The sequence below is a fragment of the Drosophila sulfurigaster genome, chromosome X (assembly GCF_023558435.1).
Source record: "Drosophila sulfurigaster albostrigata strain 15112-1811.04 chromosome X, ASM2355843v2, whole genome shotgun sequence".
NCBI classification, from domain to species: domain Eukaryota; kingdom Metazoa; phylum Arthropoda; class Insecta; order Diptera; family Drosophilidae; genus Drosophila; species Drosophila sulfurigaster.
This window is the reverse complement of record NC_084885.1, coordinates 32,816,872-32,831,436: the sequence shown is the minus strand read 5'-3', so window position 1 is coordinate 32,831,436 and position 14,565 is coordinate 32,816,872. Positions and strand designations below refer to the sequence as shown.

General features: G+C 39.0%; 2 protein-coding genes across 5 annotated transcripts in view; both read left to right on the top strand.

Moving 5' to 3' along the window:
• Positions 1 to 687: 687 nt before the first annotated feature.
• Positions 688 to 2,397, top strand: LOC133849063 (uncharacterized). The gene is made up of 3 exons (XM_062284910.1): positions 688 to 1,038; positions 1,117 to 1,332; positions 1,847 to 2,397. The coding sequence occupies exons 1-3, from the start codon at positions 873 to 875 to the stop codon at positions 1,885 to 1,887; spliced, it is 423 nt and encodes a 140-aa protein (XP_062140894.1). The 5' UTR covers positions 688 to 872; the 3' UTR covers positions 1,888 to 2,397.
• An 11,634-nt stretch (positions 2,398 to 14,031) lies between these two features.
• Positions 14,032 to 14,565, top strand: part of LOC133849366 (glutamate receptor ionotropic, NMDA 2B) — a 38,664-nt gene continuing 38,130 nt past the window's right edge. For all 4 annotated transcript variants that reach the window (XM_062285401.1, XM_062285402.1, XM_062285400.1 and 1 more), the window contains exon 1: positions 14,032 to 14,442. The gene's annotated coding sequence lies outside the window, so the exon portion shown is untranslated. The remainder of the gene's footprint in view (positions 14,443 to 14,565) is intronic.

The window sequence follows — 14,565 nt, the reverse complement described above, 5'->3', positions numbered from 1 at the left end:
CCAAAACAAACCCCTAAATACTGATGGAATGTACCAAAAGACAACTAAGATTGACCAGCTGGTCACATTTCAGTAGAATATGAATCAAATTTCCACAACATTTATACTTTCCCTTAGAAGACTTGGCAAAATTAGTATTTTTGAAAATAAATTAAATTAAATTAAATTAAAAAAATTGTACACCACTTTTACAACCAAAAGAGGAGATGAAGCTCAAATGGCAGCGATATCAGTAGAAGCTTTAAAAATATCAAAAAAGCTCTATTGGTATTTTAAATATTTTATATTTTATTAAAAACTATCAATCAACAAGCGGACGTTTTTTACTTTCATTGGTTTTTTTTTAAATCAATATATTATAAATTTGGCACTTCTAATTGCATAGGTAAAAATTATATTTTGGTATATAGCAATGGCCAGTAATGAAGTAGCAAATTTAATATGTTGTGGTGGTTGGTCGATACTTATCATATGTTATGATGAGTCCAACTATAAAAAGCAATCGATATTTACGTGAGCACGGCGGCAACAGCTGTTTGTGTTGCGAGGCTGACTGGCATGAAAATGTGACACCAATGTAATGCAGCCAAGGCTGTATGCTATAAAACCCATTATTTTGAAATTTAAATGACAATTTAAAGTAAAATTGATTAACGATAGAAATAATTTGTTTCATAAAATACATAGCATAATAAACGAATAGAAATAATAAATGAAAGTTAAGCGAAATTAGAAATTTTCGCTTGTACGCGTTAAGCGAGCAATCTGCTGGAATTATCAGTAAAGTTACGTCTGCGCAAAATTCGATATTCGAAATTCGCTTAAGCAGCCGCAGTTAGTCGCAGCACAAGTCTTCGCCGGTGTGGACGTGAATGAGAATCGAACCGAATCGAATTATGCAGAGCAAGAGGAAAGTAACTTCGCTAAGTCTGCAGTTGGTGGTAACCCTGGTGGTCATTGCCTTGACTTTGGATTGCGTCAGCGCCTTGCCCTCGCCCATGTTGTATAAACGCAATCCTGCAGACAAATTCGAAGCTGGTAAGTTGTTTTTGGATTTACCTATTGTAGTGACTGACACTATCTATCTATCTCTCTCTCTCTCTCACACACACATAGATCTGGTGCCTGTCTCGTCGACAGTTATTCCGTTGACTGTGCTCGAGGTGAGCTACGGACTGGGCGGCAAGCCAAGCGATGAATACAAGGCTGCCTATCTCCGCAAGCTGCGAAAGCAGGTCCAGCAAAAGGAAGCGAACTCTGCGTCCGTTTTAGCCACTGGCGAAGTCTCAGAGTTGCTGCCAGCGCCAAGCGATGCAGACACCTTGATCACAGGTAAATTCAGCTGCCCACAACAAGTGTGTATGTCAAACTCACATTCTCTTTCTCTCTCTCTCTCTCTCTCTCTCAATTTATTTCTCTTTCTATCTCTCCCTGATTCCACCTCCTCTTTCTGTCTCTCTATCTCTCACACTCTCTCTCTCTCGCTTACACTCTTTCTCCTTCTCTGTCTCTCTTTCGCTTTCTCATACTGTGCCTCTCGTTCACTCTATCTATATTTTTCTCTCATTCTCTCTAATTCTTTTTTTCTGTCTTTCTCTCCCTTTCTCGCTCTCTCTTACTCTTTCTCTCTCGCTCTTTCTCTTTTGCTGTTTCTCCTTCTCTTTCTTTTTAAATCACTCTCTCTCTCTCTCTTTCTGTCTCTCTCTCTCTCTCTCTCACTCTCTCTCTATATCTATCTCTTACTCATTCTTTTTCTTTCTATCTTTTTCTTTCTATCTTTTCCTATCTCTCTTTGTCTTTCTCTCTCTCTATATATATCTATCTCTCTTTCTCATTGCACTTGCAGTCAAATCGCAACAGCAGGCGGCCAAAGTCAAGGCTGTTTAGTGCAGCTGGAACTGGAATTGGTACTGGAACTGGAACTGGAAGTGGAACCAGACGCCAGAGCAGACTGAAACACTTTGCGCGTTGGCGTTCGTGTTGGTTGAGACTATGATATCATTGCAACAACAACAATAACAACAACAACAACAACAAACACAGTCTGAATCAAACTAATAAAAAGAAAACGAAACTAAAAACAAGTCAAGGCGAAACAAGTCGAGTCGAAAGACTTCCAACGAAGGCCTTTTTAACTTGCTTTTGCCTAATTGGCAATTGACAATTGCCAACTCCAAACAGCGAACTAACAAGCCAGCCACGCAGTCGGGTATGCTCGACTCTCAGATACCCGATTCCTATAGCAACTGAATTGCGCTAACGCATTTCTTCTTAGAATGTTCATTTTATGCTTTTATTTTTTTAGTTCAATTAAAATTGAAAATAAATAAAGAAATGCAAAGAAGTTTAACACATTATTAACATAGTTTAGTACTCACCCGACTTTACTATTTTTGATCTGAAAAGATGAAACAAAATTATTGCTTGAATATTTGATGTAAACTTTTTTTCATTTTTATTATTATTAAAATAAAATTAACATTATATAATATAATTATTAGTATACAATAAAGTCGCTTTGTATAGTCGCTGGTATTTTTTACACTCTGTGGTATATTTCGAATGCCACTATATAAATAAGTACTATGTAAATCTAATTTGAATGTAGAACTGTATTAATATACCTAAAATATCATTTGGTATATTTTGGTATATTTATGATAAATTAATTTGGTATATTTTGCAAATAATACACAGTCAAACACACTCGACTGAATGTAATATCAAATATAGATTTTGGTATATTTCGGTATTTTTATGGTATATTAATTCGGTATATTTAAATATTAATAATCTGATATAATTAGTACTCTATGGTATATTTTAAATGTGGCACTACATCAATATACCAAATATAGATTTCGATATATTTCGGTATTTTTGTGGTATATTAATTTGGTATATCTTAAAAATTATACCGCACCATTCAAAATGGGATCGAGCACACTCGACTGAATGGAATACTCTATCAATATACCAAATATAGATGTTGGTATATTTTAGTATTTTTGTGGTACATATATTAATTAGGTATATTTAAAGAATTATACAACACTGTTTTACAGATCAACTTTAGCTTTTGTTACTTATTTTGATTACAGTTCGTGTAACAATTATCGTAGCTACCCTGTTGCCACTTGGCTACCGGGTATACCGACTGGCAATCGTCATCTGGCAACTGACGAAAGATTGCAGCGTGGGTGGCCCCGTTGGCTGTTAGCTGTTAACTGTTATTGATTCCATCATCTGCCAGCTGCCACACGAGACACGAGGAACGTGAGGTGTGTGGCCAACGGGGGGGGGACAAAAGGAAGGGGGAGAGGTGCGGGGGGAAATTGAAATGAGTTAAGCGAATACTCGAAGATCGATAATGGTCATTGGAATTGCTGCCACGCCTCCTTGCCCCCGTTGCAGATTATATTTCCTGTGCGAGCCGAAAAACGTAAAACGAAAACAACGAAAAAGCGAAAAAAACGAAAAGCATGTTGGCCACAATTCAATCGAATCAAACTGTCATCCAATGCAATTTAAAACAAAACACACACACACGCACACAATTATACACATGTGTGTGTTTAGACAACAAGCGTATGCGTGTGTGTGTGTGTGTGTGTGTGTGCCGGAAAACACTTGTTCAATGTTGACTCGATTTCGATTGTCATGTTCCGTGTCCAGGATGAAATGCGGCATGGGAAGAGAGACGAAGGGAGAAAGGGGAAGGGGAAGGGGAAGGGAGACGGGGGAAGGGGACAGCTTAGGTTAGGAACAATGTGGTTTGGTTGCAAGGCATTTTGATGTGCTCCGACAGAATTATGATTAAATCAAACGAAAACAAGTGAGAATGCTGCAACGTAGCACAACAAGCTCGACCTGCAGATACCCTATAAAAAGCAAGAAATGTGGCACTATATAAATATACTAAATACAGCCTTTGGTATATTTTAGTATTTTTGTGCACATACGAAAATGTGCTTTGGTTTACCATGTGGTATATTTTGCACTTTATGGTATATTTTCAATATATTACTCTATCCATAAACCAAACATATGTAGTATATTTTTAGTATTTTGTGGCATATTAATTTGGTATATTCGGATGTGCTTTGGTTGATAATCTGGTATATATTAAATGTAGTACTCTATCCATAAATCAAAGATAGCATTTGGGATATTTTTAGTATTTTCGTGGTATATTAATTTGGTATATCGGTATGTGTTTTGGTTGATATTCTGGTATATTTTGAATGTAGTACTCTATTCATATACCAAACATAGCATTTGGTATATTTTTGTAATATTTTTGTGGTATATTAATTTGGTATATTTTAAGAATAATACTACACTGTTTTGCCTTTATTCGAAAGGGGTGGCGGGTATCTCACAGTCGAGCACACTTCTTACTAGCTTTCTCGATTTGTATTTTATTTGCTTAACTTGGTGTCAGTTAAATGAATATTTACCAATAATAATTATTATACAAATCGTTAGACGAATTAAGTGTTTCATGGGAAGCGCAAACAAATATCGAATCAGTCAATAATGCCCGACGTCTGCAGGCGGTTGCAGGGCATCAGGAAAAAGAAGAGAAATGACAGGAAAGACAAGACAACCACAGCAACAATAGCAGCAAGCATAATAATAATAAAAGTAATAATAATAGCAGCAGCAGCGATGGCCGAAAGAGAAATGGGGCAACAAAGTGAGAAAGATGTTTTGGGACAAAAGGCGAGGGAATTTCATAAACAAGTTAAGTTAAGTACGAGTATGAATGAAAAGCGAAAGGACGACAAATGACGTTCATAAAAAATGAACAACGTCACGTCAGGCTCAACATTGTATGTTGCCATTGTTGTCGACGTCGACGTCGTCGTCGTTGTCATTGTTCTTGTTCTTATTATTGATATTGTTAGCTTGTTACGATGTGTGTATTTCTATATACTATAGTCGAAAGACAAGATGAAGAGAATGAGATAGAGAGAGAGAGCACGCTCGTAAATAAATAAACAGGCAGTTATCATTAAGACACTTGGGAGGCAACGCGTTGTTCCCATCGATAAATCCATTAAATCCATTAACACATTCTCCACACGACAGCGAAAAGTGGATTGATTTGATGTAGAGCTTCATCGAGAAGCGAGAAATGCGAAATCTGATCAAAGGCAAATTCAAGTGCTCAAGTGCAGCCAACTTAACAAGGGCATCGCATTACGCAGCGTTGCCAGATAGATCGAAATCGAAAATAAATACCAATACAAATCGACCACTCTTCACTTCATCCACTCAAAGCTCGAGCTCATCGCCGCAGCTAGCCAGAAAGTCAGCAAGCTGGCAAGTTGGCAAATAATCAAGCTAGCAAGTTATCAAGCTGTCAAGTTGGCAAGTGCGTGCTAGGCAAACATTAGTCTGACACGCGTATGGGCATTTCAATTGAAAGCCCTGAAGTCCTTGTCAGCCAAACAAGATGTTAAAGCACATACAGAGAGAGAGATGCAGAGAGAGAGGGAGAGAGAGAGGGACACCTTGATGTCGTCCTCTTTGCCTGAGAGACGAAACGAAGGCGTTAGCCTATGTTACACCTTGTTGTCAAGTCTGGACACTCGAGAGTTGTCAGCTGTGCAGCCTGCATACCCTATGTAGCTGCAGCACTTAGGGTATATACAATCCGCCGGATAGGCAAACTCAATACTGAATACATTTTTATAGTTGTGTCTGTAAGACAATTTAATTGTTAAAGAAATATATCAACGCATGCAATAAAAATATTGATTTGTTGCTTACATTTTGTTATCATAATTGATAAGTAAAAAAAAATAATTCAAAACAATTTGAATAAATTCAGTATATTAATTTGAATAATACTGTTAAAAATGTCTAAATTGCTTGTATATATACTGTAATTAAGAAAACCTATTAACAATTAAAGTGCGGTATAAATAATATACCAATTATATACCTCAAGAATACTAAAAATATACCAAAGGCTACATTTCACATATTGATATAGTGCCACATTCAAAATATAAAATATACCAGATTGCCAGCCAAAGCAACTAATAATGCGGTATTCATTTTAAAATTTACCAAATTAATATACCATAAACATACCGAAAATATACCAAATATTGTATTCGGTATATTGGTATAGTACAACGAGTTAAATATACCATAGAGTGCAAAATAAACCAGATTGCCAGCCAAAGCAACTAATAGTGCGGTATTAATTTTAAATTATACTATATTAATATACAACTAAAATACTGAAAATATACCGAATATTATATAGCTTCTACCCTAAGGGTAGCAGATATAAAAACACGCTTTATTATTTATGTATAAAATATAATTAATCAATTATTTAAGATAAGTTTTGTTTGCTGTGTTTGTGTTTGTGTTTGGCTCGATGTGTATTATAATGTATTTATGAATTGTAATATTATATTGACTATATGGTATATTTTGTATGATATATTTCAAATATAGTAGTAGTATATTTAAAAGATAATACCAAACTTATGTGCGCTTATTGAATTGTAGCGTGTATCTCAGAGTATTTCTTTTTTTCTCGTTTTGCATTGTTGAAACTCTAAATCAAGCATCGCTCTGTTTACAGGGTCTCAGACAGTCGATGCTCTCGCTCAACTTTTGCTAGTTTGCTGCGTTTCAATTTCTGTTTGCAAGTTTTTGCATTTTCTAAAGTCCTCTCCAGCTTTCACTTTCTCACTCTCTCGCTGTCTCTCGCTCTCTCTCTCTCTCGCTCTGTAGTCTCTTTAGTCTCTGTCTCTATTTCAGTTTCTTGGTTGCACTGAAATCGGTGAGCTGTCAATGTCGTTGTCACGCATAAGTTGCCTTTGCCTTCCTTTGGCTTCCTTCATTGTTCTTCTCTTCCCCTCAGGCAAATCTTAGACACATCACATCCTTTCACACACACACACTCGCACGCACACGCCAAAAGTATGCAACGAATATTTAAATAGTTGCTTCGATGTTATGGCTAAACTTGGGCAACTGTTGCAACTTCCCCCTTCGGCTTTCCCCGCTGCCCTTTTGCCCTCAGTTGATTAGGCAGCAAGAGTCTTGAGTGCATCATAAAGTCAAACTATTTGCTATAAATTCGATTTACATACATTCCTCTCACTCTCCATCTCCATCTCCCTCTCCCCCTCTCGCTCTTTGGCTGCTTTCAACTTCGAGATGGAACTCGAGGCAGGCACGTATTTAATTGAAATTCGAAATCCCTCACACATTTTGTACACTCTCTGAGCTTGAGTCTGAGTCTGACTCTGAGTCTCTGTGTCTCTGTGTGTGTGTGCCAAGTGTAACCAAGTGTAATTATGTTGTAATTGGATTCTCCATCTCTTCCATCATCTCTACAGATCAATACCCTCATTTCTCATCGCATTTGGATTTTTTTATTTCATTTACTGGGCTAATGCCATTTCAGGACTTTTCACATTTGCAACTCGAGAATTCAGGGCTATAAATAAATCTCTTTGTGAGCATAGCCAAAAGCAAGCCAAGCACTCAAATCGAGTGCTTCCACAAGTGGAAAATTCATTTAACATAGGAAGTGCAACAAATTTCAATTAAACATTCAGTAATGATTTTTATCAGAAATAAATCAAATATATTTGCTCTTTTCAGAAATAGAATAATGTAAAGCAAAAGTTTGAATAATTGATTTCAGATTGTTTAATTTACTATACGAGGGTTGCTATTTAAGTTTCTGGCCTAGGTCACTTTTAGCCATATTAGGACCAATTGGCTATTTCCCAAAAAAAGTTTGGACTTTTATCGATAAAAGCTCCATACAACTTTTTCATGTGCGACCACGTTTGATATCGATAAACGATTAATCAAAAACTTACCTCGGCAGATAAATCGAATTAACTCCTGAACACTTTCGAGCAATAATTTTTCACAACTTTCGACTTGGATTATTACGACAAGAGTGCACCGATGAACTTAAATCTTTATAAGGCGATGAAGTGCCATCCTATAGCCCTGTGAAATACTGGTTTAATGGATTCTATCGTGGCCGATGCTCGCTGGAAGACGAAGGTTGTGAAGGTCGTCAAAAAACAGACGTTGTGCCAGAAAACATTGATGCCGTGCGTGAACTGATAATGCTAGATCGTCATGTGACATATCGTGAGATAGAGGCATCCTTTGACATTTCTTCCACCAGAATACATTCGATATTGCATAAACACCTGGTCGTAAAAAAGGATTGTTCTCGTTGGATCCCGCACAATTTGACAATTGCTCAAAAAAAGGCTTGTGTGGATTGGTTCAAAGAAATTTTGGAAAAATACATTCCCTGTGCTTCAAAAGACATTTATAAGATAGTCACAGGTGATGAATCATGGATCTATGGTTATGAGCCCAAAACAAAACAGCAATCGACCGTGTGGATCTTTGAAGACGAGCCAAATCCAACGAACCTTGTTCGTGGAGGAAGCACTATTCAGCAAATGGTCTCCTGTTTCTTCGGTAAAACTGGTCATGTGGCGACTGTTTCGCTTGAGCAATGTAGGACGGTCAATTCTGAGTGGTACACCAAAATTTGTAAGCCTGAAGTCCTTGTAGAATTTCGAAAAACGAACAAGAAAAGATGGATCATTCCGCACCATGACAACGCGAACTCTCACACACCAGCTCAAACCCGCGCCTTTTTTTTGTGGTCAAAACGTGGAATTCATGGGTCATCCGCCGTACAGCCCTGATTTGGCACCCAATGACTTCTTTTTATACCCGCACATCATCGAAAAAAGGCGTGGTCATCGATTTTCGATGTCAGAAGATGCTGTTAAAGCGTCAAAAACCATGTTTTGGAGGTGCCTCAATCAGAGTGGAAAAAGTGCTTCGACAATTGATTTGACGGCATTCAAAAGTATATAAAACTTGCTGGAGAATACTGTGACAAACAATAAATCCATTTTTTTTTTTTTATAAATATTCGCATTTTCATTATTAGGCCAGAAATATAAATAGCAACCCTCGTACTACCATAAGTATACTATATTACAGTATAATACCGTAAGTACAGTATATTAAACAATCTAAAATCTATTCTTCAAACTTTGCTCTGAGAAATATTGCAAAGCAGAATTATGTCAAGCAAAGAAGTAACTATAATACTATAATATAGTATATTTTAATACCAAAAGTATATCATATTAAACAATCCATACTTCAAACTTTGAGAAATGTTGTAAATGATCTCTAATTTTTCAGAAAAAGGAAATAACAGAATGAGGTGAAAGCGGCTTCTATAATATAGTATATTTTAATACTGTAATACAGTATATTTTAATACTATAAGTAACACTTTGAACCTTTGCAAATTAGAATGGTCTCAAACTCTTCAATGTGGGTACTCTAATATAGTATAATTTATTACTGCAAGTATTCGAATAAATCTATAATTTGCGCTTTTGAGAAAGGATATAACAGATTGGGGTCAAAGTTGGTTGGTTGGTTGAACCCAACTCCATGTTTGTTGTGAGGGAATCGGGCAAGAGGACAAAGTTGGATGCATGTTTGATCTGCGCATTATGCATTTGCACGTTTCTCCAGACTCCAGCCTCTTTCTCTTTCGTTACTTCCACCCCCCAGGGCAACCACAAGCGATATCTGAGTGTGCCCATCAGTCAGAGGACGCGCGAGGGGTGGCGGCTCGTTTTACTGCAGCCCTGATGCTAAGATTGAAACTGGTGTAAAAGCTAAGCAAATTAATGGATTTCTGGACTTGTCACGCCAGCTCTTCTTCTTCTTCTTATTCACCCTCTGTACTTTTTCTTGTCTCTCTCCCTTCCCTCCCCTTGCCACGCCTGCTTTATTATTTTGTGTGTGCTCTGCGCCTCTGTATCATATTATGATTTATGCTCTGCTCCCTCGCCACGTTCTTGAATTTCAATCGATTGCCGAGCCACAACTTCAAGTCACAGCGCATCGCGTTGTGACGTGTCATGTGTGTAAAGTGCTTTTATCATTACGTCTATTTTATTAAATCGCTTTTCCAGTCTTTTAATTCTCTCTCTCCCCCTCTACTCTCCTCTCTGCTATGCAATTGCAATACAAAAAGTACGAAAAAGGCGCAGCGCAATAATTGTTATCAGCGCAGTCAAATGAGTCTTCGCTCGACCGTCGCTCGACAACGAGGCGTATGAGTGATGTGGTTGCACAAAAAATCTCGCCTCCTTCTCTTACTCTTCCCGTCTCGCTCTGTCTCTCTTCCTTCTCTTTTTCTCGCCCTTTAAGTGGCTTCAAAGCCAAATAAAGGCTGCTGCTGATGCTGATGCTGCATTCACCTTGGCACACGCGCTAGTTGTGCCTCGGCATCTCTAATTAATTGAAATAATTAACTTAGGAATCAAGGCTGCCAGCCTCGAGCCTCCAGCCTGGAGCCTCCAGCTGCCATCTGTCAGTTGCCTGTTTCCAGTTGCCAGGCAAAAGATTGCAGCACCATTTCAAATAGTAATAAAGAAAGTCTTGAATTTGTTCGCTAATTTGTGCCAATTGCTTTTTATTTTGTAATCGCAAACAATTAAATTTAATTAGGTCATTGAATAGATATGATTTTGAACCCGAATTTGTATTTAAAACATGAACCTGAACTCTTATATTTGATTTGTGAATAAAATGTACTATAACGTAATTATTAATTGTAATATTGTGTTGACTATCTGGTATATTTCAAATGTGGTAGTATATCGTTTATCAAATATACATTTCTGTATTTATTACATGTTGCCTCTCTGGTATATTTTTTACTCTATGGTATTTTTTTAATGAAGTAGTATATTAATATACCGAATATACATTTTGGTATTTATTAATTGTAATATTGTGTTGACTATCTGGTATATTTTGCACTCTATGGTATATTTTGAATAAATTAGTATATTAATATACCAAATATACATTTCGGTATTTACTACTTGTATTATTGGGTTGAAATTTGGTATATTTTGTACTCTACGGTATATTTTGAGCTGTAGTGGTATATTAATATACCAAATATCCATTTCGGTAGTAAATGCCTGTATTATTGTGTCGACTATTTGGTATATTTTGTACTTTATTTGGAATGTAGCGGTATATTAATATAGCAAATATACATTTTGATATTAACTACCTGTATTATTGTGTTGACTATTTGGTATATTTTGTACTTTAATATACCAAATATATATTTTGGCATTTATTACTTGTAATATTGCGTTGACTCTTTGGTATATTTTGTACTTTATGGTATATTTTAAATGTAGTAGTATATACATATATAATACCAAATATACATCCCGGTGTATTTGAACGCAGCTTTTTTACAAGCTTAAATTCAAATTTTGTATTTAAAAGTCGAACTTTGAATATGTATTGTAGCGCAAGTGGCAATCTGAGAGTCCGTTTTGATATTTATTCGAATAATTCGAGTGTTTTGTATGCGGTATCTTCTCATTGCAGGCGATAGCGACAATTGCTGATTGGCAATTGCGGTGAAACTTTTGCCATGCAAGAGATAATTATGCAAATTGCCAGTGGCAATCGAGCACAACTCCTCGTGGGGAGCAGCAGGGAGGCAAGGAGTCAAGTGGGTGTCTAGAAGAGGTCTACACTAAGCAGACAAAGAGAGTGGCCTAATTGACGCACGTCCTGTGACTTGAGCACAATTCAATGATGTGGAAAATTGCTTTAATCGCCGCTCGGTCGCTCTAAAAAACCACAAAAAAAAAACCTTAGCAGTAGGTTCGCATCCATTGGAAACTTGTGGCTAGAGATTTGCGGAGCCTCTGTCTATCTCGTTCGCTCGTTCGCTCGCTCGAAAGCTAAAGCTGAAGCTGAAGTAAATTTCTCAAAAAAGCCCACAATAAATGGTCGGTCTGCTTTGGCTGGTACAACGCCCCTAAAATGTGTTTAAAGCGCTTCCAAATTTGCCCTCGAACTATGCGGATGAAGCTCCTGATGATATTGATGATGATGATGATGATGATGATTGTGCTCCTCTCTGTTGTCGCCCTTCTGCGTGTGTGCGCTTTGAAGATATGGGCATATTTCGTTGGCGATGATGCGAGTACGAGAAGCTGCCCCTTTTCACTTGTAACCAATATGCGACAGGCACAAAGAGAATCTAAAACACTCACACACACTCACATTCATAGTAGGTAGTCATAGTTGCCATAGGAGGTACAGAAAAGCCAAGCGAACGGCGAAAGGAAAGTGTCAGGGATCCGGGTAAAAAGTGAGAGGAATGAGCGAACGAACGAACGAAAGAGAGAGCGAAATGGTAATTATGAGCATGCTGTTTAATATTATGCTCCATATGTAAATACGTATGTTCAAATTTATAATAATGCTCCAACAGCGAACTACAAAGTACAGAAAGCACAGAAAGGGGTAAGGGGTGAATGGTGACTGGTGACTGGTGACCTTGTCAGGCCGTGTAGAGTGGAGATGAGTCTTGCTCTCGGCTGCGGTAAGGTGCGGTGCGGTGCGGTTGTCGCAAGGCGGCAGCATATCTATCATAGACATGTCAACAGTCATGCCTAATCGCTTGTCCCTGCCGCTGCTCGATCAAATTTCGTCAAAGGACGCACTCGGGGCCACGTTTATACAGGCAATTTATTAATTTACCAACTTGGCAGCCAGCTCCCAGCTCCCAGTTCTCAGTTCCCTGTTCTCAGTTCTCAGTTCGCAACATCATCTGAGCTAGAGACAACGGCAAAGCCGCAAAACGTTTACACGCCGAGAACGCATGGAACTCAAACCAGAGCGAGAGGGGAACGTAAACGCAAATGGGAAACAGGGGGGAATGGGGGAAAATGGGATGGAGACAAGACTACTGGCAAAACCGAAGTCAAAAGCAACAATCCAAACAGCCTCGACAATGACGACGATGTTGCCCATGGGCAAAGGCAAAGGCAACAAAGACAAGAGCAAACCACCAGGCATTCACGCTCTCGCTCTCTCTCTCTCTCTTTCTTTCTTTGCTTAGCTGTCGAACAGTGGCAGCAGCATCTGAGACTGAGACTGAGACTGGGAGAGAGCGTGCGATTCAATTAAAAAAGTTTCAAAGGCAAAATGCGCATAATCAAAACAAATCAACACGTGGTTTTTGTGTCTCGTCTCGAAAAATCGAACAGAGCCGAAGTCGAAGTCAAGGCAGCCGAGGAAGCCGAAGCAGCTCGTTTTTGAATGCAGCATCAGCCGAACGCTGAACTCAGCTGGATTCGTTAGCTTCGTTTCGATTCGATTTGTTTGCTTCGTTTCGTTTCGTTTCGTTCGTTTCCTTTCGTTCGGGTGCTGGCGCAGTCTCTCTCTCACACTCTCTCGCGCTCTCTGACGTCGGCTCTCTCTCAATCGGTTGGCAACCAAAGCAGAGTTGTCAGATGCTCATTGAATTGTAATGATCACAATTTGCTGCATTGAAATTTGCATGTGAAAAACAGTTGCTAGACTCTTCTTTAAGCATTCTTTGTCAGCATTTACAAAACTTGTAATATCGTTTTAATTCAGCCACCTGGCAACCCTGACAACTGTTGTAAACCAACGGGTGGGGTCAGTTGCTGAGCGTTAGAAAAATGGGTTTGGCACGAGATGAAAGAGAGAGTGAGAGAGTGAGCGAGAGAGAGAGACAAAGAGAGTGGCGCACGAGCCCTGGCATATTAATATTACGACACTTTGGCGCGCAGACCAAAAACAAAAAAAAAAAAAGCCCTGCTGCTGCTGTTCTCCTTTGACATTGACAGAAGCGAAGAAGCTGAGTTGCCGAGGGGTGGGAAGCGGAGGGGAATGCCAGAGTTGAGTTGGGGAGTGCACAACTACAACGAAAGCTACAAATATACATAACTGTAATAACTGCGCGTGTCCCTACGCGTGTGTGTGTGTGTGTATGTGTGTGAAGCTTTTTGTAAATTTCGTAATCAGCATCCAGCATTCTCTGCTTTGAACTTGTCGCTGCCTCTGCTGCTCTGCTGCTGCTGCTGTCGTTGCCATCGTTGCTGCTGCTGCTGCTGCTGGTAGTAACGATTGTGCTTCTGTCCCGGGTTGGCAGTGCCACATCGTTGCTCGTCGCATTCACTCCGCATCGGCATCGGCAACGGCATCTCGCAACTCGCAACTCGCATCTCGTCGCAACTCGTCAGCGGGGCTAAAAACACAACGCGCGACGACGACAACGACAGCAGCGAACAGCGGCTAAAAACGTAGACCAGACTTTCGACTCTGACTCTGACTTGGACCGTGACTTAGAACCTAGCAGCGGACTTGAAAGACAGCTCGTGGCCAGCTTCTGGTCAAGTGACCAACTGACCCCAAAAACAAAAAAAAAACCAAAAAGAAAACGCTTTCGACCGCGGACCGCGAACAGCGAACAGCGAACTTGCGATGACAGCGTGCCGTGCAGTGTAGCTTTAAGAGCACAAAAGCATAAATAAGTGAAACGTAAGCAAGCACATACAATAGCCCTTTCCCTCCCCCTTCCCCCTTCCGCTTTCCCTTTACCTCCCCTACGTCAGGCTAAAAAATAGAAAGTACAACAGCAAAAGAAGCAGAGGAAAAAAACAG